The sequence below is a fragment of the Fusarium keratoplasticum genome, chromosome 3 (genome assembly GCF_025433545.1).
Source record: "Fusarium keratoplasticum isolate Fu6.1 chromosome 3, whole genome shotgun sequence".
Taxonomy (NCBI): Eukaryota; Fungi; Ascomycota; class Sordariomycetes; order Hypocreales; family Nectriaceae; genus Fusarium; species Fusarium keratoplasticum.
Genome location: NC_070531.1, coordinates 935,314 through 960,502, shown reverse-complemented (window position 1 = coordinate 960,502; position 25,189 = coordinate 935,314). Strand labels below are relative to the sequence as shown.

General features: G+C 52.8%; 9 protein-coding genes across 9 annotated transcripts; 3 read left to right on the top strand and 6 right to left on the bottom strand.

Moving 5' to 3' along the window:
- Window positions 1–309: 309 nt before the first annotated feature.
- On the bottom strand, window positions 310–1,761 carry NCS57_00369800 (Aa-trans domain-containing protein; the record flags this gene model as incomplete). Its single annotated transcript, XM_053053683.1, has 1 exon — window positions 310–1,761. One exon carries the CDS (start codon window positions 1,759–1,761, stop codon window positions 310–312), a length of 1,452 nt encoding a protein of 483 aa, XP_052915843.1.
- Window positions 1,762–2,856: 1,095 nt separating this feature from the next.
- On the bottom strand, window positions 2,857–3,981 carry NCS57_00369700 (Shikimate-DH domain-containing protein; the record flags this gene model as incomplete). The annotated part of the gene is made up of 1 exon (XM_053053682.1): window positions 2,857–3,981. The coding sequence occupies one exon, from the start codon at window positions 3,979–3,981 to the stop codon at window positions 2,857–2,859; it is 1,125 nt and encodes a 374-aa protein (XP_052915842.1).
- Window positions 3,982–4,628: 647 nt separating this feature from the next.
- NCS57_00369600 (uncharacterized protein) lies at window positions 4,629–5,669 on the top strand (the record flags this gene model as incomplete). The annotated part of the gene is made up of 1 exon (XM_053053681.1): window positions 4,629–5,669. One exon carries the CDS (start codon window positions 4,629–4,631, stop codon window positions 5,667–5,669), a length of 1,041 nt encoding a protein of 346 aa, XP_052915841.1.
- Window positions 5,670–5,860: 191 nt separating this feature from the next.
- On the bottom strand, window positions 5,861–11,433 carry NCS57_00369500 (uncharacterized protein; the record flags this gene model as incomplete). The annotated part of the gene is made up of 7 exons (XM_053053680.1): window positions 5,861–6,034; window positions 6,084–7,479; window positions 7,534–8,151; window positions 8,202–8,543; window positions 8,591–10,290; window positions 10,339–11,200; window positions 11,252–11,433. 7 exons carry the CDS (start codon window positions 11,431–11,433, stop codon window positions 5,861–5,863), a joined length of 5,274 nt encoding a protein of 1,757 aa, XP_052915840.1.
- A 951-nt stretch (window positions 11,434–12,384) lies between these two features.
- Window positions 12,385–13,365, top strand: NCS57_00369400 (4HBT domain-containing protein; the record flags this gene model as incomplete). Its single annotated transcript, XM_053053679.1, has 7 exons — window positions 12,385–12,423; window positions 12,538–12,578; window positions 12,669–12,684; window positions 12,738–12,803; window positions 12,854–12,968; window positions 13,017–13,161; window positions 13,210–13,365. The coding sequence occupies 7 exons, from the start codon at window positions 12,385–12,387 to the stop codon at window positions 13,277–13,279; spliced, it is 492 nt and encodes a 163-aa protein (XP_052915839.1). The 3' UTR covers window positions 13,280–13,365.
- Window positions 13,366–13,488: 123 nt separating this feature from the next.
- Window positions 13,489–14,891, bottom strand: NCS57_00369300 (uncharacterized protein; the record flags this gene model as incomplete). The annotated part of the gene is made up of 3 exons (XM_053053678.1): window positions 13,489–14,103; window positions 14,153–14,663; window positions 14,716–14,891. The coding sequence occupies 3 exons, from the start codon at window positions 14,889–14,891 to the stop codon at window positions 13,489–13,491; spliced, it is 1,302 nt and encodes a 433-aa protein (XP_052915838.1).
- Window positions 14,892–16,548: 1,657 nt separating this feature from the next.
- NCS57_00369200 (uncharacterized protein) lies at window positions 16,549–17,014 on the top strand (the record flags this gene model as incomplete). The annotated part of the gene is made up of 2 exons (XM_053053677.1): window positions 16,549–16,804; window positions 16,917–17,014. The coding sequence occupies exons 1-2, from the start codon at window positions 16,606–16,608 to the stop codon at window positions 17,012–17,014; spliced, it is 297 nt and encodes a 98-aa protein (XP_052915837.1). The 5' UTR covers window positions 16,549–16,605.
- A 757-nt stretch (window positions 17,015–17,771) lies between these two features.
- Window positions 17,772–19,679, bottom strand: NCS57_00369100 (uncharacterized protein; the record flags this gene model as incomplete). The annotated part of the gene is made up of 4 exons (XM_053053676.1): window positions 17,772–17,818; window positions 17,911–18,657; window positions 18,706–18,787; window positions 18,837–19,679. 4 exons carry the CDS (start codon window positions 19,677–19,679, stop codon window positions 17,772–17,774), a joined length of 1,719 nt encoding a protein of 572 aa, XP_052915836.1.
- A 2,747-nt stretch (window positions 19,680–22,426) lies between these two features.
- Window positions 22,427–23,717, bottom strand: NCS57_00369000 (Neutral protease 2; the record flags this gene model as incomplete). The annotated part of the gene is made up of 2 exons (XM_053053675.1): window positions 22,427–23,256; window positions 23,498–23,717. 2 exons carry the CDS (start codon window positions 23,715–23,717, stop codon window positions 22,427–22,429), a joined length of 1,050 nt encoding a protein of 349 aa, XP_052915835.1.
- Window positions 23,718–25,189: the final 1,472 nt, after the last annotated feature.

The window sequence follows — 25,189 nt, the reverse complement described above, 5'->3', positions numbered from 1 at the left end:
ACGCCACTCCAGCTCCACCAGACGATCTTTGATAACCCAAGCTATTAGTCGTTTCTGATTGTAAGGGTCACCCCCTGTTGATATTTACTTGCGCCATGATGACGTGGGTCGATCACGTTGGAGAAACCTCATTGATAAAGCGGGAGCTGTAATTCAATTCTATATGCGAGCTATTTGGGTATTTTCTTGAGCAATTGAAAACAAGCTGGGCAAAATAAGATAGGAAAAGTAAAAGGGGCAGTCTCAAACCACCTCAAAAGGTTATCCAGCAATCTACTGAAATATTCTTGACACTCAGGTGCTTAGCAGTTAGAAGATGGCATTGTCACCACAGTCAAAGACTCCACGGACTCCGCCTGCCTTGAAAAGGTCAAGCATCTCGGTTATCGAAGACCAAAGACCGGCGCCGTTGAGGAGCAGAGAGAAACCAACGAGGAAGACATTGACAAGAGTAAAGGTGATCTGCTTCCATCCGCTAAAGTAGCGGCCCTTGTTCAAGTGGAACCACAGAAGGGCAGAGATGCCGTAGGTGAACCAGGCATAGGTGGTGGCCGAGCTGATGGACAGGATAGAGTCAAAGATGGGAATAACGTTGGAGATGAGGAAGGACAGAACCCAAAAGACAGTCGCGCAGCCGATCCAGAGACCCCAGGCAAAGGAAGAGTTGCTCGTGACCTGGTCGGTTCTCTTGAGCCAGCGGAGGATCTGCACGAAGAAGTACTTGATGCCGATGTGGCCGTTTGCAAGGCCGGCGGTCATGACAGCGGGGATGACAATGCCGTAGGCAACCTTGGCCGGAATAATGGGAGCAGAACCCAGCGCAGGAGAGGTGGTGTACTCGCCAGCGAGGCAGTAGATGGCAATGGCCAGGGTCAGGTAGAAGGTGATGGAAATGGTGATGAGACCACTGAGGGCATAGGGGAAGTCCCTCACTGGGTTTCTCATTTCAGCCATGAAAGAAGGGAAAGTGATGTTGCCGGCAAAGGCAAAGATAATTTTGAGACAGGCGTTGAAGATGGTCCGGAAGCTGGGAGAAGCGACGACAGTGATCTTGGCGTCCCAACCGTCAGGCGCCTTTGCAGGGTCTGAGACTCCGAGGCTGATCATGACAACCAAGGCCGCAACGAGGATGCTGATGACGGTCGGGACACCGCTGTAGGCGATGAACTTGGCCGTTCGGGGTACGCAGAGCAGGAAACACGCGATGCAGGCGATGCCGATGAAGCCAACAGTGCATGTTCCATGCTCACTCAGGGTGTTGAGGGCGACTGAGAGCGTGACGGCGGTAGAGGCACAAGTCATGAGGAGTTGGATAACAAGGCCAATGGCTGCGATAATCTCCCAGGGACGTCCACCCATGACTCGCACCATGTCAATTACATTGACGCAGTGAGGATAGCGGGCGTGGAATTGGAGCAGTTCATAACCAGCATATCCAGAAAGGCAGCCGATTAGGATAATGGCGATAATGCCGGGGATAACACCCAGATCTCGCACGGCACCGGGGAGGCCTAGAACACCTAGGCCAAACTGGTTGCACAGAAGAGCAAAGAGGGCATCCCAACGGCCCATGTTACGGAAAGACTGTCCGTTTCCGCCGTCAAAGATGCCGCCGCTGGCCTCCTCATGCTTGCCGGCTTCAAAGTCGTGAGTGCCAGGAGTGTCGGTGTTGTTGCTGAGCTTCTCGCCCATGGAGGTACCATCCTTATCTTTGCGGGCGTCGACGACGGCCTTTGTTTCAAGGTTCTCGGAGGCATGCATGGTAGCGTTCGATAAGCTGTAGCAGGGTTGCAACGGGAGGGCTAGCTGCGAGTTGGTGATGTGCCGCGTTCTAGAAGGGGGTCTAGACGCTGCAGGTGGCTTTGATGATCGAAGCTAAAGATGGAAGAATTGAAATCTTGATTTTTAAAGAACACGGGGGAGTCTTGATGCTTCTGGTTTAAGAAACGAGAAAAGACCAGTTGATCGACTGTGGCTCCCAAGCATTTATATACATAGCCAAGAGTTTTTACGCAGCATTGGGCTTTGACAAGAACGATTGAAAAGCGCTCAACAATGGGTTTTGCCCAAGACTCTTCGGTTTCAGGGTTCACACGCATTGGCATGGGTTGTTTGGGTATTCACTCATGGGAAAGCATTCGATATCCACCTCCCGGGCTCCCCGTAAAAGGGCAGCACACGGCCACCCGGCGACGTCATAGCATGGAGAGAGACTGGAAAGCCAAGCAGTTTTGACCCCGAGTATCCCACCTTCCCCATGGGGCGTCCACAGTGGTGCTGGTTTCGCCAAGGAAGAGGAATTGGGAACAGTGAATAGATGATAGCGGCTAAGCTAACCGCTGGTGTTGAGACCGTCGGGAGGACTCCCGACTGTGACAGGGGGAGTAAGTCCCACACGGGAGGGCTGCCGACGTTCGTGGGCTGATGATAAAGGACGAACTGCCTCCGCTTGCTTGAATCTGAGAGGAGCCAAGAACCTTGGAACGAAGTGTACGTAATTTACGCAGAACGGGGACCAGGCAGTGAATGGAACGGCAGAGAGGCAATGTCCTGATGGTGAGCTTACGGTTCGCAGAGCAAGGGTGACTCCTTGCAAGACAACCATTTGCCACTATTCAGCCTCAAGAAATCGGAACCATGCCGTGTGCCCACCAAGTCCACGAGTCAGCATAAAGCCTCACTCTTGTTTCGTCCCTAACTCGCCGCCGTGAGACCGCTGGACCACTTAATCATAGAACCGGCCAGTAAACCAGGTGTTTTCTCTCGCCACGGCCCCTCATCCCGGTGAAGCGTCCTTTTTGTCTCAGACATTTTCCCAGAATGCCATTGCCATTATGTAAAACATGCCGAGCCTTGCTAGATATTTGGGATGGAGACGCCGACGTTGCGAGTCTTGGCGAGCTCAAGGATGGCGTTGCCGGCGGCGAGGTCCGTCACGCTGACCCCTATACCTTTGTACACGACAAAACCCTCGCCGAGCCAAGACTCGAGAGACTCGGTGGACTTGTTCCCCCGTTTCCAGCTTAGAATCTCCCCCACCTGCATCATCTGCTCAGCCTTGAGCCCACTCTGTATAACCTCCCCGGACTTGACGAGACACTCCTCCAAATCGTCGACGAGGATGCTGCCGCCTGCTCCGTGTGGACTGTAAGAGTCTGATCTTTCAGCAGCGTGTCGGAGCATTTCTGGATCCAGCTCGATCATGTCAGGTTGCCATGAGCCGATGGCCCCAACAAACGGAAGCCTGCTTCGGGATCCTTCGCCTAGGATGGACTTGAGTGAAAACAGGGGCGTCGTAGATCCAACCGTGCAGAAAACGGTGTCAGCCGTTGACAGGAGAGCCTCCAACCGTTGGTCATAGTCTGACTGAGAAGGATCAAGGACGTTGAGAGTAGCTGAGGACTTCCAGTACTTCTGGTTCTCCTCTGTAACTTGCTCGACTAGCGCCTGAGCTCGAGCGGCAGATCGATTAACAATTGTGATATTCTTGATCTCATCACCTCTAAGAGCCAGTGCGAGACGAGTGTGCCAAAGCCCTTGTTTCCCAGCACCGAAAATAACAACATCCTCTGTAAAACGTCTCCACATCCACGGGATCAAGGCGGAAAGCGTAGTCCGGTATCCGGTAACCTCCCCGGCGTTGAGCAGGCCTGTGGGCCGACCGCTCGCGTCGCAGAGGGCCAGCACACCGTTTAGCGGGGGGTTGACCGTCTTCCCGGAGGCGTCCTTCACGGGGGCCGGGGTGACGACGATCTTTGTGCCCACGGCGTCCGGGGAGCTGAAGGTGCGGAAAAGGGTTTTTTGTCCGGTTGGTCGGTTGACGAAATCTGGTGTGGGTTGATACTTGCTTTCCTCACCGACTGTAAATTGGATGAGTGAATCTTCGAGGGCGTGCTGGAGCTTGATGATGTTGTCCTTTGGAAGGCTGATGAGGAGGTCGTGCACGACAGAGTCGTTCAGCACCACCAAGTTGTTGGCCATTCTGAATAACCGGGTTCGGAGCTGACGTTTTTCAAGATGACTGTAGCTGTTGTTAAGATAGTTGGTAAACCGTGGGCTGTTGTATATCAAAGTGATAACCCGGAAGTAATACCCTAGCAGAGAAGAAGTTAAAAGATTCAGGATGAAAAACCATGCGTTTATAGATATATAAACATGTGGCCAGCAAGGATCGGGAGTCACTGCCGGCCCCGGGAACCCCGCAAATCCCGGCCGAAACCTCCGAGCCCACGATCCCGGGATCGGTCCCTTATCAGAGAAGCCCGTTCCCCAAATGGGAAGTTGGAGAAAACGCCCATTTTACCCCCGGGAGGAGACGTGCGGTTAAGCTAAACACCTTGAGTGCGGGGAAGCACGCCACAGAAATCTGATAAGATCAGTCACGGGAGAGGGACGAGATTGTTGTTTTGCAGACATTGGGTAGGCTTCTAGACGTTTGTGGAGTTTTTGAACTACGGCTATCGTTGCCGATGTTTTGACGGCATATCCGACTTTGCATATCCGACTTTGAGGGGACTTTAGGGTATAAGATATCCTTGGTTGCTGGTCCTGGTATCAAGGGTTGGACCATAGACATCGACTCTTCAACTCTTTCAATCTATCCTTGATAAGCTTCTCTTATACGCAAAATGCCTTTCAAGCGTAGCTTCAACACTGTCGGGGTCCACTGTGGCGGCGAGGTCTGCGATGTCGTCGTCGGAGGCGTCCGTGACGTCCCTGGCAAGACCATGTATGAGAAGATGATGTACTTCTGGAAGAACGAGGACCATCTTCGAAACCTACTTCTCAATGAGCCTCGAGGATGTTCTGCCATGTGTCATAACCTCGTCCTACCCCCTTGCAACCCTGAAGCCGACTATGGCTTCATCATTATGGAACACGAAGATTACCCTCCCATGTCGGGAGCCAACACCGTCGCCACGGCCACTTGCCTCTTGGAAACCGGCATGGTCCCCATGCAGGAACCCGAGACGGTGGTCAAGCTAGACACTCCCGCCGGTCTCGTCACCGTGTATGCCGACTGCGAAAACGGCAAGTGCAAGAGCGTCCGGTTCCACAACGTCCCAGCCTTTGTCTTCGCCCTCGACAAGGAGGTGACGGTCCCCGGCCTCGGCGCCGTCAAGGTCGACATTGCCTACGGCGGCATGATCTACGTCCTTGTAGACGCCGCCTCAGTCAACCTCAAGATCAAGAACACAAACGGTGCGCAGCTCGTCGAGGTTGGAGAGCGCATCAAGCGGGCTGTGGTGGAGCAAACAGAATGGGCCCACCCCGAGAACTCCAGCATCACGAGCATCACAGTTCTCGAGTTCACAGAACCTCTCGAAGCCTACAAGGACGGAAAGAGGGCTGTCAACACAGTCGTCGTTTCTCCTGGACGTCTCGACCGAAGCCCCTGTGGTACTGGAACCTGCGCCCGACTTGCCGTCCTGCATGCGAGGGGAGAGCTGGTGGAGGGCGAGCCTTTGTACCACTGCAGTGTTATTGGAACAGAGTTTATTGGTAAGGTGGAGGGTACTACCAAAGTGGGAGACTACCCTGCTGTGTATCCCTCTGTCACGGGTAGTGCCTGGATCACGAGCTTTAAGCAGGTCGTGCTGGACTCTACGGATCCCTTTCCGGAGGGCTTCCGAGTTGGAGATGTGTGGCATCTGGACCCTGAGGAGTAGAGAGACCCTCTTTATAGCGTATAAAAGCAAATGATTCTTAACTCATCATCCTAGTGCTGCCGTCCCAGTTAATGACAAAATATGCCGAATGTTGATGCCATTAGAGCCTGCCATGGAGTAATGAACAACCATTAAACGCGTCTGAGTGAAAGAAGGACAAGACGCTAGCGAAAGATTATATCATATTTCTTCTAAGGTCTTGCACCAGGTCTCACAGACCAGGTCTCGGCGGTGTAAATGAGACTTCCCGTATCCTCCAACCTTGCCGGGTCAACATAGACTCTCAACTGCACCGCAGCCTTCTCGACCTCATAGACGCGGAACACCACATAGATCTTGTCCGTACTGTCTTGACATTCGTGTATCTGCCTCAAGGGTCAGTGTGTAAAAGTGAGATCAGGTTAAATGGCTTACCAATCTGTATTGACTCTTGCTCATGTAAAAGGGAGCTTCACAAGGTCCTGTTGTTGTCTTGACTTCGAGATAATACTTTGGCTTCTTGTTTTCCCATACATCTCTCTCCAGGTACCCATTGTCGATCATCAACTCAGTAAGAGCGCCTTCGCTGTCATTGTACTCGAAATCTGAAGTCTCTCTGTGGTTCCAGTGCCCAATGTTGGCGTAGTCCGGATGCACCGAGACATATCTCCGGATCGTGCTCCTCCAATTCTCAAGCGAGAAGCTAGGGAGTTCAGGGCTCAGGTTCTTCAGCAATTCAAACACATAGAGTTCCCCAGCGGCACCAATCTTTCTGTCGCGCTCCTGCTGAGATGAAGACCGGAATCGCGGGAACTGGTCAACCTCGTCGTAACTGCTGTCACCCATGAGATCAGAAAGGGCATTTGACATTCCCGTCATGTCATATGCTCCCTGGGATGGGAGCCTCGGGCATCCCCGAGCGGAGGTTACAACTCGCTCCAGCAAGGCCTGATATCTGGTCGCCTCCTGGTCGATCAAGGCAGGCACAGCGGGTATGGGCTGAATTGTTGGTTGGTTCCTGGTGGTGGCGAAATCGCTCCTTGCTCCAAAGTAGCTGACATCTTCAGCAATATCCGAGCTAGAGAATCGCCTTGATCTTGTCGGTTGGCACCGTGCTGAAGAACCTGTAGCCACTCCTTGATTAATGCTGCTTGGGGTGAATGACGGGTTATCGACTGCCCCTTGCCTGACCGGTGCCGCATGTTGCGAGGAATCGGGGGTCGCCAGACCGGGAGTCTCTTCAGCTTCTGTTTCTGCCAATGCTGGGGTAGCAATCGGATCCTCATCCGAAGAGCTGACAACATCTTCTACATCCTGAAACTCTTCAACATTGTGAGTCTTCTCAGCAACATGAGATTCTCCAGTTGCCTGGGCTTCCTCCGCAGCCTGAGCCTCCTCGGGCTCCTCGTTTTCTTCGTAGTCATCCTCAAACTCGCCAGCAGCAATGCCCTCTTCCTCCAAGATGTCTGCTATAACGGAGCGACTAGAATTAAGCACGCTTGCTGTAACTCTGAGCCCTTTCTCGTTCAGAGTTAGCTGGCCCCCCTCTGAAGGGATCATGAGCCATTTGAAGAGACTCAAGGGTAGCTTCCTCGCGTAGCATGACTCTTGGCTCTTCTTGTCGCGAGGAACAAAGATTTCAAGATGTATGCCATCCTCTTCAATGTGAAGATCACTCCGGCCTTTTTCATAGCATATTTCGCGACCGTCTTGATTGAAGGAGAGTGTTGCTGCAATCCCGTCGGTTTCGTACACTTGGGCGCTCATGAGAATATCGTAGAGGTCACTAGCGAACGCAGTGACTCCTGGGCTGTTGTAATGATATGCAATGCTGTATGGAATATTAGTGAAGCGCTCATTAAGGGTTAATCAGACTAAGAATTACCGATAAAGTGCATGGGCTCTGGGCTTGATGCTGCGCTCAGGAGTAGAGAGGGGCTCTTTGCTAGCTCCCTGAACACGAGACACCTCTCGGACGACTTCTGAAAGATATCTCGCTCCTAGTCCCAGCCAGTTTAGAGTAGGCTCAAGCATTCGAACCTCATCAAGGTCAAAGTCCAATGTTTTCGCCCTGGGCTTGAAGATGTCCCCCAGCTGCGCTCGGTCAACAATGGCAAACTCCACCGTGGCCTTCTCAAGCCGAACATGGCCGTCTGGGTATCGCACTGGGAAGATTCTCCTATCAAGGAGCGTCTTTGCATCTGAGGGTCGGCTTCCTGCCGAGAGGTACGAGTTAAGGAGCCAAATGTTAGGCTCGATTTGATCGCGAGTGGTACCAGAAGATGAGCCCAGACGGTCAAGTTCGTTGTAGACCAGCTCAAGACTGAGCGTCTTGACACCAAGAAAGTTGACAAAGAAGTCGTGCAAGCCTTTGTAATGAGGTTCGAGGATTGCCCATCTTGGGAGATCCCTTTCGCTTGCCCACAAACATTTGGCCACTTGGTGCCAGCCTCCGTGGCCTCCCTTCTCCGCGTAGATGAGGTCTCTGTTGACAAAGGCCGATCTTCTTCGCGTTAGCTAAAACCATAGGCACTCCAGTTTAGGGCCACTTACTTGATGTTCCTTTGTACCATTGCTGGTAAATTTTGGATCATGATACTAAGCTGCTGGTATAAACTGGAAACAGCCTCTACCTCCGAGTCCCCTTTGTCGCTCAAGTGTCCTAACTCGCGCATTATGTGAGAGTAGTCACAGTTTGGTACCTCCAGGATGTCAACGAAGAAACTAGGAAGACTTGCAAACTCGGCCAGGAAATGTTGCATGCGCGCTTTGAGGGGATGGCTGGTTCTCAGGCATGGGGGTGCTTCCCATAGGCAAGCAGCAAGCGGCGCCCAGACACTTTCCCTTCCATCCTCAGAGGGGACCAAGACCATGCGGTACACATCGAAACGCAACCTAAAATGTTTAGATATGAACCGAGACTCGGACTGGGACAGACTAACCTCATGAATCCCTTGTCGAGATCCTTGCTCTCGGACTGAAGGTACCAGCCATGAATGACGCTGTAGAGCTCAAAAACTCTGTGGCTGTCGTCTTTCGTTGGATTTTTTACAGTGCTAAAGGCTTCGAGAATATCCAAGTAGAAGGAAAGATCCTCTCTATGTCTGACTCCCAGCCAGAGAGTCAGAAAGCCCCAATCCAGATTGAAGTCTTTCCGTTCCATGGGCAGTTCAATTTGAAGAAACGGAAACTCAGCCTTTCCTGCCAAGAACCTCGTGCACTGAAACTGGAGATCCGGAAATGGAAGATATGTGCCTCGTAGGTCAAGCATTCGATCCCCCTGGCACAGAACCTTGGTTTCGCACAGTTTCTGTACCAGTTCCCCCTTTAGGATCGATGTCTTTCCCCACGGCCAATGATGAACCAGAAAAGGCACGAACTTCTTCGGTCTATGTTTTGCAACATAGTGACACACTTGTGATAGATCCGTAGGCGATGAGTCCTTATTAGCGAGCCGCAATAGTCGTCGCGCGCCCATGACTTCAACAAGCCAGTCCCTCCAGGTGAGAGAGTCTTGCTCTGGGGGGGTTGGGACTCCCTGGAGATACAGCTCGTGTAGAAAGTTGACTTTAAAACCTGGGGCTCCTTTGGCGGAGCTGTCGTCGCATACGATGGGTTTGAGGAGCTCTCGCGGCCCGAGGGGATCATCGTCTGGTAGGTAGACATCTGAACTGGACATCGTCCTCTGAGTGATACCATCATCAATCAAGAGAACTTTGCAATAATCATTCATATGATGGGTCTTGCGATCATGCGTAGAGTATAGGAACTTGAGCTGCTGCACGTAAAATTCAACTCTTTTCCCAGGACCCTTCCTGTACGACTTGTGCCGTTGGAAGATTCGTTCCCGGACACTGCTGACCCTGAGTGATTCAACGCCAAGCAGCTCGAGGAGCCCTCGCCACGCTGGGTCAGCAGCCGCGGACGATTCAACGAGGTTGAAATCAAGGTCTTCTGGGATTTTAAGTCCTGCTGTGACTGGGAAGAAGACCTTCTCCTCGCTTGTCGGGGCAAGCCAGCGGCCATCTTGCAAAGGAATGATGGGCAACTCCTCAATCATGGATCTTGTCGCGCTATGCTTCGTGGTTGTGTAATAGTTGTGAAGCTTATTGGCGACTCTTGTTTGCAGGGAGCCGTCGGAAACCCTGAATTTGATCCAAGAATCTGAGGACTGGAGGTCTTGGTCGACCATGCGAATGATCTGTTTCCAAGAAACCCTCTCCAACCCTAGTTTTTCGAGAATAGCAAGACTAGAACTCCCATAGTGACGAGATATGCTGAGCTCCGGGGTAAGATCTCTGAGCAGAAGATTGTTTTCGTCGTCAACGAAATAAGGACGTGGATTCCGAAGTCTGGTGATGAGACGCAAAGGACTTCCACTCTCAGGCCGTATGAGTGGCGTTTTGCGGACCTTCTCCTCAATATTCGTGACCAAGACGGGCCAAAAGTCAGTGTCCACCATGTTTTCCCTGACGGGAAGGAACTCCATCCAGGTGTATTGAAGAGTCTCATGGTTACAAAACTCCAAGGCTGCTTTAATAAAGGCCTCGGGGATGCCGTCACGGAGACCAGTGTTGCGCGCAGCAGTGGTGACGATATGTTCTCGGCTGGCATTTGTCATAAAGTCACTCTGGATCAAAAACTGCCTCCTCCATTAGCCTTGCTTTATGACAAGGTCGGGATTCCTTACCGGAAATCCTGCAGGTTGGACTGGCAGGAATGCAAAGACCTCTTGTGACTCAATAACGGGCTCATATTTGGGTGTGAGAGGGAACGCCAGGACAACTTCAGCAGTAGAGTACTCCTTCCGTCGATCTTCTTCCTCTGAGTAGGTTCGGTTCTCGTTCTTGGAGAGATTGTGTACTTGGTGCTTGGTGATGTGGTAAAGGGTCGAGGAACTATTTGGTCCATCGCTGTCGTCGTGCGTGACGGTCTTGAGTATCTTGATCCTGTAGTCATCGGCCTGACTCTTGGAAAAGGTGATGGAGATCTGGCTCCCGTCTTCTTCCACTACGATGCGAATCTCCTCCAGTTTGTTCATGAACAACAAGACATTTCCGTTGAGCTTGCAAAGTTGTTCAAGGAGGTTGACTCGCTGGGCTGATATGGTCTGAGGATCGCCCTCAGTATGAAGGTCGAGGGTCATTCTGGTCATGTTTCGAGGCAGCTCCTCGGCAGACTCCTGCCAAATTGGCGTAATCATTCCCATGCCTCCATCGGAGGGGCTATGCTTGAAGTAGAAGGAGTAGGGACCAGACTGAATGTGCACCTTCCATGCCGCCATGAACACTGACTTGAAGCCGATGCCCTTCTCGCCAATGTATCCCTTGGTGGCCGACTTGGAACTCTTGCCGATGGAGCAGATGGCTTCCAAGTCGGCTTTAGTGAAGCCATCCTCGTTGCATTCAATGACCAGACGGTCTTCGCTCAGGTGGAAAGAGATGTAAGGACTCTGGTTGTCGCGTTTGGCGAAGTGGAAGTCGCAGTCTTCGGCATTCTGTAGGAGCTCAAACACGAACCGGCCCGTACTACTGTAGAGACTCTGCGCCAGTCTAATGGAAACGTTAGAACTATCAACAGTCAAGTTGATGTACTGGTCTTACGCCTTGATGGCCGGCTCCAATTCACCTTGGAGGCTGCTGATGGCTCTCTGGAACTTGGCGCGACCAGCTTCGCTGAGCTCGTCCCAGTACTTTTGTTCAACAAACCCATTTTTACCGCCGAGCTCTGCGATAAAGTCTCGAGCCCGCGATGATTCTGACTGGGGTATTTCATCCGACTCCATGGGTGCTGAGTCGGAGCAATGTCGAGTGGAGCGGCATGCGAAAACTTGAACATGAATGGGGGGTCAGGCTTTAATGGCACATTCTCAACAGTCACGAAACCACGGGCGACCATATAAAGAATTCCCAGAGGGTCAGAGACTTCTTGAAAAGGGCGGCTGCAGCGATAACCCTGGTCGTGTTGTTGGTTCTGAACTTTTACACTGGGGGCCATAGCAAGATGGTTGCCTGAGTACTCCAACATGGCTTAAATTGTTGGCCAGCATAGGTACGAGTACCCTTTGGCCTTTGCTTTGTGATCCTCCTGCCATTTTTATGACCAAATCAAACCTTTGAGTGATAAATCTTGCTTGCACTCTTCCAGCCTCAAGTCCAACTTTGTGAATGTCGTCGGCATTCTAGTTCAACTCTGACCTTGGCGGGCGGGCTTATATGACTACATGTAGACATTAAATCGACACACAATGAATTCAAATCCTGACCTGCCGTCCTGAATCTTGATCGGCCAATGGGTACGTGAATTACTGATGGTGGTATGGAAGCGCTTAACCCAGCTCACCAACTGGTCACTCGAGACGCCGGCCACGAGGGTCGGGTTTGAGGCTGAAGAAAACTGTTTCATCTTTCTAAATATATCAACACATGTCTTGATCTCATCTCCTTTCTATTCCCAGAGCCGTCCTCCCGGTGATCGATCGATCTGTTCCTAATGAATGCGACTCGGATGATTACGTCAGTGTCGGCTCCGACAAGAAAAGCGGGTCGAGCAGTTCCGCGGGGAACAACCCCGGAATCCGGGTATTCGAGGGGAAGCTATCTCGATAGTAGCCGAGTTGGAGTTTGCATCAAAAACACTGTAGAGCAGCTGGACTAAAGGCAGCTGATCCTTTGGCCTCTATCATTCGGATCTCTCCATAGACTTTCTCATTGTGCCTGTCTCGTTTGCTCTCACGATGGCTAAGAAGCTCAACCCTACGCAGTTCACCAAGGCGGTGCGTATTCCCTCTCGCAATCTCAGTCGCGTCGACTCTTCCGGGCATCAATTGCATCCCTCTTGGCCCTGTCACCTTGTTCAACCCCAGAACTAACATTTCGCCTCATTTCAGGTGGTGCGCTCCTTCATGGCCGACTCTGGTCTTGAGCCTCGGTACGTGGCCTGAATAGCATCACAGACTGATCCGGACATGCAACTCCGAAACAACCACAGGACGAACTGCTAACACCAATAACTTTGCAGGCTTCTCGGGAAGAATGTATTCATCTCAATATCGCTCCAAGACCACGATCAATGCTGACAATGGCGCAGTTCCGTGTTCTGAGCGCCGCTGAGGGAAGAGTCGACTTTGAGCTTGACATTCACAAGGACCACACCGTTCGTGCCCTCAGACGTACCGTCGACGTATTTCAACTAATCTTCTTCAGAACCGCCTTCAAACCATCCATGGTGGCACCATCGCCAGTCTAGTCGACCTCGGCGGCTCCCTTGCCGTCGCATCAACGGGCCGCTTCGCAACCGGCGTGTCAACCGACCTCAACGGTGAGTCCCCAGGTCTACGCCCCCCATGTATGTAGCTGATTCGGGCAGTCACATATCTGAGCCCCGGTGGCCGCGTGGGCGACACCCTCAAGGGCACTGCCATCTGTGAAAAGATTGGTAAGACTTTGGCGTTTACACAGGTGACCTTTACCAACAGCAAGGGTCAGCTCGCCGCGCGAGGAAGCCACACCAAGTGAGTTGCTTCATTCTCCCAAGGGAATGTTCATGCTGACTATTGTAGGTACGTGGCTGGCACAATGGGCGAGGCTGGCCCCTACGTTGCTCCCCCCGAGTTCTCAGACGTGGATTAGATGGGGTCACCAAGGCGAAGCGGACATTGTGTTGTTCAATACATGGTATAGAAGGGTGTATTAAATCCCAAGTAACAGCAAACTAAAGCATAGATCTCATGGTATCACTTCGTTTATATCAACAGAAAATCCGAGTTCGCGTCGTTATCAGCCGTGTTTCCCAAACCTAATCAAATTGCAATTTCTACTATCCTAACCCCAATCAACATTTACATGCTAGCCTTGTTTCCGTATGGCTGAGGTGAAGCTGATGGAGGGGTGCCGTCGGCTTGGTGGTTGAAGCCCATGGTCTCCTCGTGGGGAGGCGGTGACCTGGTCTGGGTGGAGGGGGTGTACGCGCTGTATGTTTGCTGAGGCTGCTGTGGCTGCCAGCCTTGTTGGACTGGAGATACCGGTTGCGGCTGCTGATATTGTTGTTGATACTGCTGCTGTTGTGGTTGCTGATACTGTTGTTGCGGCGGTTGCTGGAACTGCTGCTGTTGGGGCTGTTGGAACTGAGGCTGCTGCTGGACCATTGGAGGCGCAGTCGGCTGAGGACCATTATTGTAAGAGTATCCCCAAGCAGTCTGTTGGTTGCCCTGTGGAGCATTGAAAGGCTGGGGAGTAGACCAGAGCCCGTTGCTCTTGGCGGTACCCAAGGCAAAGACCATGCAGAGGACGGTGAATTGCGGCCAGACGCCAAAGACAACATCAAGGATGTTGTAGTAGTACTCGTAACTGTCTCTTCTGCTATTAGAAAAGTCGGACCAGGCAGCGATGGATGCCATGGTGTAGGTCGTGCGCAGGAGCCAGGCGACGGACATGGCGATGAGCATCGTCGAGCACTGCGTCGAGTTAGAAGATGAAACAACACTGGGAGGTAGATAAACTCACCCAGGAGAGGGTCTTCTCGGCCTTTGGCTGCATCTTGACCATTACTGATCGGGCGACAATTCCAAGCGCCGCAACAAAGACCAAGACGCGGAACGAAAAGTCAATCTGCCGGGCCTTGTTGAACGCATCCTCACCTGGCACCTGGTCTGATTCACCAACATAAATAGAATCGCCGTAAAAGGCAGCGAGGAAACGAATCTGAAGACCGAGAACAGCAATTGTCAAGATGGCCAGCAGGGAGCCAAAAGCGTAGGACCCAAGTCGCAGGATCTTTCCAATCGGACCAGCATGGCCGGACTGGGCGATGACGATGCCGGTGCTGATGCGCAGGAGCATGATCATTACGAGGATGTCGACAATCTTGTCAAAGAAGTTGGCGATGACGCTGGTGCTGCTGGAGGTGATTTGAATTGCATTGATGGCATCGTACGAGTCGTAGTAGTAATCGTCGTTTCGTGCTCGCACTGCGGCGACGGTCAGGGCGGCTGTACAAACTTCGAAGAAGGCATAGCTAGGTAGGTTAGCCACATCCACAAGGAAGAGATATTCGGAGATTGACATACCCGGCGAACACAGGCAGAGCAAGCTTGAGGTAGGTGAATGCCGTTCTCGCGGGATCCTTGCGACGACGGGTCAAGCAGAGAGCGCAGAAGAAGAGGATGCAGGCAGGGATCCAGGCCGTCACGACCATCAAGGCGCCGCGAGCGATAAGGTATTTCTCAAATGGATAAAGCGCCATGGTTATTGATGACGAGCCTCGTCGAGGGCCGAAAATGCAATGTTGGTGATGTTGCTAAGTGTGTGTGATGCTGTGCGAGGTTGTGAGTGTTCAGCCCTGTGAGCTGTGAACAGGCAGGTCGATATCGAGAGGCTGTGATTTGCCAAAGCGCAACGAGTCGCAGATGCCCAAAACACGAGCAATCGCGCCTTGAATGACTGCCAACGAACAATGGCTCAGAGAGCGCAAACGGTGAAGATGGAGGAGCGGGAAAGGGACCTCGACACACGATGTGCGCCCTTGGACCATTTTACATTGGGCGCCTGCATCCCTTCACTAGCCTCTCTATTGGTCCCGTTTCAGAGCAACGCCTCTTCCGCCAGAAGCAATCCATTCGTAGGAGCCTTTTTTCAGCTGCTGAAGTAGGCAATCACCGCCCAAGCAGCGAACAATATACAGGCTGCCACAGTATAAGGCACGGATGCAGGGGTTGTCGACATTCAACCAATCAGAGAAGCTCATTCCCATCTCAAGGATGCCCTGGGCGCATGGAAGGCCCCGCTGATGTACCGGCACTGCCTCTGTAAGGCGCTTCAGAGGCGTCAAAGCCGTCTCGTCATTGGCTCTCGTCGGCAGTGGCGCCACGATCGTCCAACGCTTGGCTTGTAATTTCTTTCCTTCAATCTCTCAGCCAAGACCCCAAGCTCAACCCCGTGATTTGTTCAAGGCGTTTTACGAGGCTCTCTTCTCCTTGGCCTTGGAAGGTTTCATCTTGACATTCGTGAGAAGGTGGGCGCAGCTCCACGGCATCCTCATGCCTAGCGTTGCCGATCTGGCCTTACTGGGCTCAACACCCACAGGGCGGTCGACTGGAAAGGGAAATGCTCGGTGCTACAATCATCCGTATTACTTTTACAGCACGAGGCTGTTGTAAGAACTGTAAATCATGCATGTTCGTTTGAGCCTCCACTGTTGGCTCTGTTACAGAGAGTGCGCAAAGGTCCGCCTTGTTAATAAGACTGGGACATCATTCGAGAGGTTCGCTTTCGCCTTGGATTCTTTATCAATCGGTAAAGTCGTCGGGAATGGCTTAGCCCCGACATCCGCCTCTGTCACGTCACAATACGGCCCCACCTCCTCCGTTCTGTCAAACGGCTCGAAGACAGTGGCTCGACAAGTGGCTCAATATGAATCGTACCAACTCTTGTCAGACAACACGATAGAGCCTCCGACGTCTCAGACACGGCCTCCTTTCGGAGACCTTTTCCGAAACCCGTCTCATGTTCGATTTAAGATAGCTTATCTATCTGATCCAGTATTGACCCTCACCCACCCTAGATCACAAGCTCTCCAACCCTATACCAACATCACAAAAACCTTTACTCTCCTTCGTATCATCTCAAGTAGAACACCATCATAGACCACCGATAACATCCAAATGTTTCAATAAAAGCACCCGTCGCAAGCCCCAAGCTGTCGCGTGGTTCATCGCAGCTCCACGAAGACCGCCCAGGTGACGTCACACGGACATCGCACCTACACCATCAGGGAGTGAGCATGACGACGTCACGACTTTGCGCCCCAAAAAATCCAGGAACGGGGCAGAAGGACATATGTAAATAAAAAGCACGAGTACAGGATTGATCATGGAATTTACATCTCTCGCGTTACTACTACAGTTTCATACTTGTCAAACAGGAAAAAACACTTGTCTACACATACACACAACATCAAAATGGCCATCACTACTGCTATCAACGACCTTCTCAGCTCCATCTACGAGCTCCTCGCATCCGTCTTCGGAACCGTCTACGCAGTCATCCACTCCGTCATCGTAGCACTCCTAGGCTTTGTCCGTGGCCTCTTCAACCTCATCGGCGACGTCGCCTCAGGTCTGGTAGACGTCGCAGGCGGCGTGGGCAAGTTTGTTGCCGGTATGCTCTTCTTTCTCTTCTGTAATTGCTTTCATGCCCTCCCCTGCGCATTCTGCAGTGGATGGATAATCCCAGGCGATGCTGTCTTTAGTACAAGAACTGACTGTTGTAGGCAATGCTGCTCTTCTTGCTGTTGGCGCCATCGCGGCGTTTGCCTATGTGAGATACACGGCGCAGGGACAGCGTATCGCGAACAAGAAGACCCAGTAAAGTGCCAGATACAGCCTCAAGCTTGGGAACATTGGAAGGGGAGTTATACACGATACCCGGATGTGATTTGGACTATGGATGGGAGTCTCTATCAGAGGCTGGCTTAAGAGACATGGAATAAGCAGGTTCAATGGGATTTCAACTTTGTGATTCACGTATTTCTCATTGTAAATACTGCCTACCTGCTCACCGTGACATTTGAAAATTCCATTCCCAGTGCTCTTATCTCAACACCTTCAGCTTTACTTCCATCTAACCTTTGAGACTCCAAGCTTAGTGAGCTCTTCAACGGTTATCTCGGCTAGTGCTGGTCTAGATCCACCATCTCCGAGTTCACCTCATGGGCTCACCCTATTGGTTGCAGATGCACATGTGATGGTGAGCCTCGTGATCGAGTCATGATGTTTCATTCGAGCACCATCCATGCACATAGTCAGACATTCACAAACTTTGATACAGGCCTGGAACCCCAACTGTCTGGGATCAATAGAACTCGGTGTCATGACTTCGTTAATTCTTGTGGTTTTCCAGTAAAATCCCAGAACAAGTCTATCTCTCCCAGTCTCGTAACATATCGTCATGTGCCATTCCTTGTCCTTTATCCAACCCCAAAGCCAAACATGTTCTGTTATTGACACGAGCAATCCGGTGCTCTCCCTCCAAGACGTAAAAACTCCAACTCCTGATAGATTCCCAATCAATTTCGCTCCGTTATCGTTCCCGTCCAACGTGATTTCATACATTCGATAAGTTTCCCTCAAGTCAGGGTCGCAAGCATGGCCCGCATGAGCTTGGGAGGAGGTCCTGTGCAGCTCGGTCAGCCGCACGTTCTCAAGATAGAGGATAAACCAATGCGCACCTTCAACGGAACTTTGGCACGCTAATGGAAAGCCTACCTTTCTTGTCCTTTTCAATTCGCGGAGGCTTGCGGTGCTCAACCACCTTCTCCAGCTTGTCCTCTATAATGACGACTTGTCCGTCAGGTAGTCGTTCGGCATGGACAATCTCGCCGCCCGTGCTGGACCGTCCTCTGGGTCGGTGTGCAAGCTCACGCTCCAGAGCGCGAATCTCGGCACGAATCTCACGACGTCCATTACGAGATCGGGAGCGAGACTTGTGGATGAGCTCGCCTTGGTGATGGTGATGGTACGAATCCCAGCTTGACATGGTAGTCGTAGAACGGGATGGCGAAACATCTCGAATGATGGTCTCGTCCACAATTTCGACAGGAGCAGGCTGAGGGTTCATGTAAATGGGACCGGGAGGTGGCATGGGCATCGGGGCCGGGACAGGTTGCATCTGGACCGGAGGTGGAGGAGCCGGAGCCGGAACGGGGACCGGAGCAGGGGCCTTTTGGGCCGGTGGCGCCTGAGGAGGGGGAGCTTGGGCTGGAGGAGCCCTCTCGGCTGGAGGTGCTTGAGGCGGAGGAGCCTGCTGAGGTGGAGGCCTTTGAGGAGGAGGGGCCTGTTGAGGTGGAGCCTGAGGCGGTGGTGCTTGAGATGGTGCTTTCGGAGCCGGAGGAGCCTGCTGAGGCGGGGGCTGCTGAGGAGGTGCTTGCTGAGGAGGAGGTTGAGGCTTGGCCTGGGGTGGAGGAGGAAGAATAGCAGCGGCTGGCTTGCGAGCCGCGGCGATCTCTGCCTCAACTATGGGGCTTGTTAGACATATACTAATAGATGGCCAAGGAAACATACCCTTCTTGTAGTCCTCGCTGACCTTGAGGAGCTCGTCAATGTTGTCCTGGCCGAGAGCCTTTTGCACGATGATAGTGTGGCCCTGGTGAATGTTAGACATGACTAGATACGAGACGTTCATGTTGACAAACCTCTTCAAAGAATGGGTATCCGAGATCAATCAGAGCCCTCTTGGAGACAAGCTTGGCAGGAATGCGAGTCTTGCCCTTCTTGGGATACTCGCTGCGCACAGTAGTGCCTCCACTGCTGCTAGAAGACCGGCTGGAGGAAGACGAGTAGGAGCTGCTTCGCACAGAGCGAGTGCGGGTAGAGCGGGAATCTCGGCTGCGGCCACGGCTGACGGCACGGCGGCTGCGGGACTTGGTGTACTCCTTCTCACGAACCCTCTCAGGGTAGGGTCGGAAGTCATCGTCGCCGTAGAAGTCGGGTTCGGCAACCTTGATGTCATCGTAGAAACCCTGGTCGGCAAATCGGCGGGGTGGAGGCAGTCCGCGGGTCTTGGGGAGCGGGATGGGGGTGTAGGGCGGAGCACGGTATTCATCCCGGCTACCTCGGCGGACGTCCTCTCGGCGAGCAGGAGGAGGGTACTCCTCGCGCTCACGGAAGAGACGGCTTGGTCGACGGTCAAAGGTGTCAAGAGAGGATTGGCGACGGACGAAGCCAGGTCGTCGAGGAGGAGATTCGCGGCGAGGGAAGTAGTCGCGCTCCCTCTCCTTCTCTAGTACACCACGGCGAGCAAATGGTGGAGGTGCTTCTCTTTCTCGCTGAGGCATGTAGCGAGGTTCATCGCCGTAGTAGCGACGATCTCGGACCATGTCATCCTCGTCGAAAGAGCGGTTTGTTCGGCGATCTAATCGCTCTTCTGAGTGTTCACGGCCTCGTCCGCCGCGCATGTATGATCGGTCATCGTCAAAGCGAGACCTGTCGCGGGCTCGCTCAAACATGAAGCGATCCCGATCCCAGCGTTCGCCCATTGTGAATGTGTTGTGAGGCTGCTGCGAGCCGGTAGAAACGTATAGAAGAAGACGGCCTTTCTGGGTCTTTGGTGTAAAAGGCTAGACCCTAATATAAAACAAGGCTGAGCCTCTGGTGTTGATGATGTCAGTGACGATCAGAGCCCGATGCTTGGATCGAGAAGCGATTTTCAGTTGTGTCTAGTCTGGTCTGGTGCGGGTGATGGAGGAAAGAGCAGAAGAGTGAGGAACAGAGGAGGAGAAGGAAGAAAAGATGTAGGGGAGGGTGGGTGGAATAGTTGATCAGGAGGGGAGTTAGTCTTCGATAATGAGCACGGATGACGGATGATGGAGGGTGGACGAGGATGGCCGATGACGTTGACAGACAGCGACGCCCCGCTTGTCGCGACTTTACAGGGCGGAAGATTCCAGCGAGTCGTTGGCTGATGACCCCGCTGCAAGGGTCCCCCAGAGCCGCTGGCTTTCGGGGGCTCTGTAGGCTCTGCACTGGAGGCTCAGCGCTCCAGTTGGCCGGCTGTAGTGGTGGTGTCTGCTGACGAGGGCCTGTGATAGGCTCTGGCCTGATGCTCCTGGTGTTGGCCGAGGAGGTTGCTGCAGCGTGAGATACTGCGAGACAACAACGAAGCAGACACCTGATACCAGAAATCTGGTAAACAGCCGAGTTTAGCAAGAAAATACTTGAGTGGATGGAATTTGACCCAGGCGTGCTTTCGTCAGGGTCCTGTCCTTTGTGAAGCCACCCACACGGGAAACCACTTTCTCGTATGGAGTCCCCTCAGGCACAGCGTCAGAAAAGCACGCCAATGCACGAAACTGGATCTAGAAAAGATTGCGTACATGCCGAGCACGGCTAGTTCAAGTCAAAGAGAAAGGGCACTTTTCCCCTTGGAACATGTTTTTTCGCTGATATTTGGTTCTGATATTGACCCTGTCGTGCTTTGCGCCCAAACCAAGGCCAAGTGGGTCAGCGCAGCCAAAAGCCGGATTTTTTGGCACATGAACGCAGGGATTGGGGTGTGGTGAGGTTATGGTGGCCAAGCGTGATGGATGGTAGGCGTGAGATGGGGAGAGATAGAAATTACACAAATATTCTTGGAATTGTCAATCATCTTGCATGCTGATGAGACATTCATGCTGGTAAAAGCCCCAAATCAGGCAGATTCTCATTATTGTTGTGCTCTTCAATGACATGAGAGCCAAACCACTCACCTGTAACTGCCTCACCATCTCCCTCCTATCTCCCCCCATCTTGACCCTAACACCCAACTGCAACCCTCTGGGGAACAGGCTTTCCATCATGCAGGGCTCTCCCCTGGAGCCACTCGACACCTCATCGAGCCTCAAAGCGCCATCCTCGTCTCTTCGCACTTGTTTGTTATTCTGTCCCTTGCTCACCTGCAATGCGCGACCTCGTTCTCGTCGCTGCCGAGCTCTAGCGTCGTCGCAGTCCTACTCTCTTTGATGCCGCCATCTTCCTGATCGGCCTAGTTTCGACCCAAGCTCCGCCTCTCGGGCATCTTTTGGTGATTCTTTGTCCTCGGGCCACGGGTTCCAAGTGCCGCTGTCGTTGGGCATTGGCCAATGTCTGTCTGCGCGCGCACATGCTTGGTGTTGCCTTGTGCAGCATCCCGATCATGCTGGCGGCCGTCTCCATGGCGATGGAATTTCCCTTTGTCTGTAGAGCTGCCACGATGGCCCATGTACGGGCCTGGCCAGCTACGTTCTGGAACTTACACTGCGTGTCCCCAAAATACAGAGATGTGCCGTCGGGGAGCCCGCAACTGCTTCCTCGCAGAGTGGCACATCCAACCAGAGCACTCGTTTCACCCTTCAACAGGCACGAGAGGCGGCATGGCTGAACCCTGGTCGAGTGTCGTGGAAGCAAGGAACTCGGGTGGTGAAACGTCCTGTGCGATGACGTCGGGCAGCCAGACGCTACACCTGGTTCGACACCTGATCTCCACACGACTCGCCGGCCTCGGCCCAATAATGGCGGCAGGTCAAGAGGACCTCACAATTGGCTTTGGGCTCTTGAGGACGCGCGCAGCGACAACCGCTGGGTTTTACCCCAGAGTGATCATCACCAACCTCTCGGTAGGGTCCGACGTTGGGCAAACTTTTGCTGGTACCTGATCATCTTTCGTTTCTTTCGAGAGATCTAATTCTCCGCAGGACCCCTGCTGGGTCTCCGCCTGCTTCTCCATCGGGCACGAGCATGGCAAGCTTCCTTTGTTCCTTGGTCTTAGTTAGACCCTGCAGAAGCAGCTCAAGCGACGTGTTCCACCTTGGCTGCTCACGGAATTGGAATTTGTCGATTCTTGTCAAGGGATTTGGAGCTAGTTCCTGTCAGAATCACGGTCCAGCTAGCATGCAGGGCTGTCCTAGGTGGCCGCTCTTGATGGGTTCAGTATGCCCCGTTCTGCACAGACTAGTTCCCTTTGTTTCGAGGTCCTGATTGAGCTTCCTCACTTCGATCTTTCTGCCCCTGAGGACCTGGAGCTCGTTGAGCAAGCTCTGACCACAGAGCAATGCAGTTCTGCGGCGCACGTACACAGTTCACAGTGAGGCTGTCAACATCGCACGAGCAGCATGCCTTTTTACTTTCTTTGTTAACAGTCTACTGAGCTCAGTCCTAGCTGGACCCAGCAAACATTTATTCACGCCACTCATAACGCCGTCAGCCATCCTATTCCTTACATAACCCCAAAACTGCCTGATCTAAGCCCCTACAGCACTGCGCGAGTCCTCTAACATCCAAGCTCGATGGCGTTGGCAAACAGGGCGTATGTGTCGGCGTGGTTGATGTTCTGGTCGGCGCTCAGGCTCTGGAGGAAGTTGTAACCATAGCCACCGTAGTCGGAGGTGCCCTTGATCTGGCTAAGATGGGTCATCTCATGCACGTTGGTTTGGGCCTGGTCCTGGCCGTGGCAGGAAGTGGTGGTAGCGGGCAGCTGCTGGAAGTACAGGTCGCAGTAGGCCATGTAGCTTGCTCCGGGGACGGTGTAGGCGAGGACACCGCTCTGGCAAGCGCCGTACACGTCGGAGCAGTAGTACCGGGAGTCGCCGGAGTTGGTGGATCCGCACTCAGAGGCGATTCGACCGAAGACGTCGGCAACGGTCTGTCGGGTCTCATAGCTGTCCGACTTGAAGTACTCCTTCATCTTGTCGCCAGAACCGCTAGCAGCAGCCTGCTGGGCCTTGGAGGCCATACTGGAGCAGCGAGACAGAGCCTGCTGAGTGATGGCGAGCTTGTCGCCGGAGCAGTCGCTCTGAACCTGGGTGCGCTTATGGTGGAAGGCAGTGCGAACGGAAAAGGCCTGGGGACCGTCGACTTCGGCCTCGATACGGTTCGAGTAAAAGGGCACGGAGCCGACGAGCTCGGTGCTATCATCCTGGGCGAAGGAGAGGGCGCCCTCGGCGAGGATGTTGAACTTGCCGCCAGCGGAAAGATCGTGGAACTCGGCGATGTCAAAGTCGACCTCGATGGACTCGCCGGAGGGGATGCGTTGGAAGGCAGTCTCTTCCAGGCGGCTGGTGTCGAGGGCGACGCGGACGCCGTCGAAGGGGATGTTCTTCTCTGTTGGCTGTTAGTGGCTGGGCAGAGCAAGATGTTGATGGTGGATGTGAGAGAAAGCCCAGGGCCAAAGACCAGCCACCCAAAGCATGAACCAGATCAACTTGCTGTTGAGATTGTATCCTGTGAAACGGACTGTTTTGGTTACATGGATCTCGGGGTTTCGTCAAGCTCATGGCAACATGCACTCTTGGAGATCATGTCTTGGCATGGTCTCCAACATTTGACAAAGCAAATATCTTACCTCCTGAATACACCTGAGCCTTCTCGACAGCAGTCGAATCAAGGAAAGTGCCCGACTTCAACAGCTTGAGGTTACTCTTGCCGTTGTTGGTGATGACGGCCTTGATCTTGGAGTTGCCCTGCATCTCCAGGCTGACATTCAAAGGGGTCGGGGCACGCTTCTCCACCAGGGGAGCGGCGACAGCCATCGAGGCAAGAGCGAGACCAGCAAGCAACTTCATTTTGAACGATTGACTGTAGAACGAAGGACTGAAAAAGAGTGAAGAGAAAGAACGAAAAAAGGAAAAAGAAGGAAAGGATGGGGTTCAGCTGAGAGAGAACGAGAGGCTTGTCGAGGTTGAAGCATTTGCGGCGTCAAAGAATATTTATACAACGTTGCTCGCCAGATGCGAACCCCAGTCGGCTCGACATGATCCTTACCAGGAGGGCCTGTTGTTTCTCCGTGATTGAGCCTCGTTGGTGGAGACGAGATCAGGGTATGTTTCGAGGACCTCCTAGCGACTTCATATGTTTGACACAGATGCCATGATTAAGGCTGTCCTGGGTAATATCGGTCCATGTCTTGATCTGGCCAACTGGAACATCTACAAGGCACCTTTGTTTCTTTTGGTTCCCGATAATCTTTCTGTTTCGATTCCTGCAAACAATATAATTGTGGCAAACTGCATCACATTAAAGAGCAGGCGTTATGCTCTCCGTTTTTTTCGTCTCGACTCTGATGCGAAACCACCAATGTATCATCGCCGGCAGAGTTCACGACGCATAGCCTCGGCCTGACACGCCAAACAGGGGATCATCGGTCGATTAGCGATTGGTGGGAAAGTCTACGACAGACCGGAGGCAGCACATTTAAGGCTGTGATGCGAATCAAGGTTAATTCTGGGCGCATGCGACGGGAGATTGGAGGGTGCGCTGCGAGTATATTAACCAAGGGCTGCCCTTCTATCTCTAGAGGCAACCAAGAAGGCTGTGAAACTCGTCAACCTGAAGCAGCGACGGCCTCTATTTGCTCGGCGTGTGAACCTCTTTGGCATGACTTTTGCTCTTTTGTCGCCATGTGATGATGAGTTGGTGAGGGATGCCTTGGCGAGAGAGCACGGCGAGTCCGACGAGCTGGGCACATTCATCTGAATCGGAGACGTCTATGCGTGTTGGTTTGCAATCCAGTCGGCGAATTTCTGCTTGTGCGACCGATGACAAACTGTTTCCCGATGTCTTGGTTGTCAAACGAGATCGGAACGGTAACCGGAGCCATGCATATTGACATGCTCTCTCTGTTGCGGCTACTGCCTGGGATGGATCTCGATGCATCACACACGGCGATCACTGGAGAGCAACTCTAATAGCAACTGCAACACTTGTTCATCCAAACCAGGCAAGGTCAACTGCGGGCCTTTTTTAGTTTCAATGAGTCAATCTGACAGAACGAAAAATAAACTTGAGACTGTCTAAAAATCGAGGCCAGTTCATGAAACATTCCAAGCTGCCTATTCAAGAAAGCTGAACATCCCCTGGACCCCTGCCCCTGTGTAATTAAAGTTGCCGCTTAGCGGGAATAATCATGCCCCGAAACACGTGAGACCAACCCCCTTTGAGATGCATTCAATGCTCCTGAGGCCACCCAAAAACTGTCTCCATCGATTGGAATTGTCTATACGAACAAGTCGCACTTACAATCATAATTTCTATACGG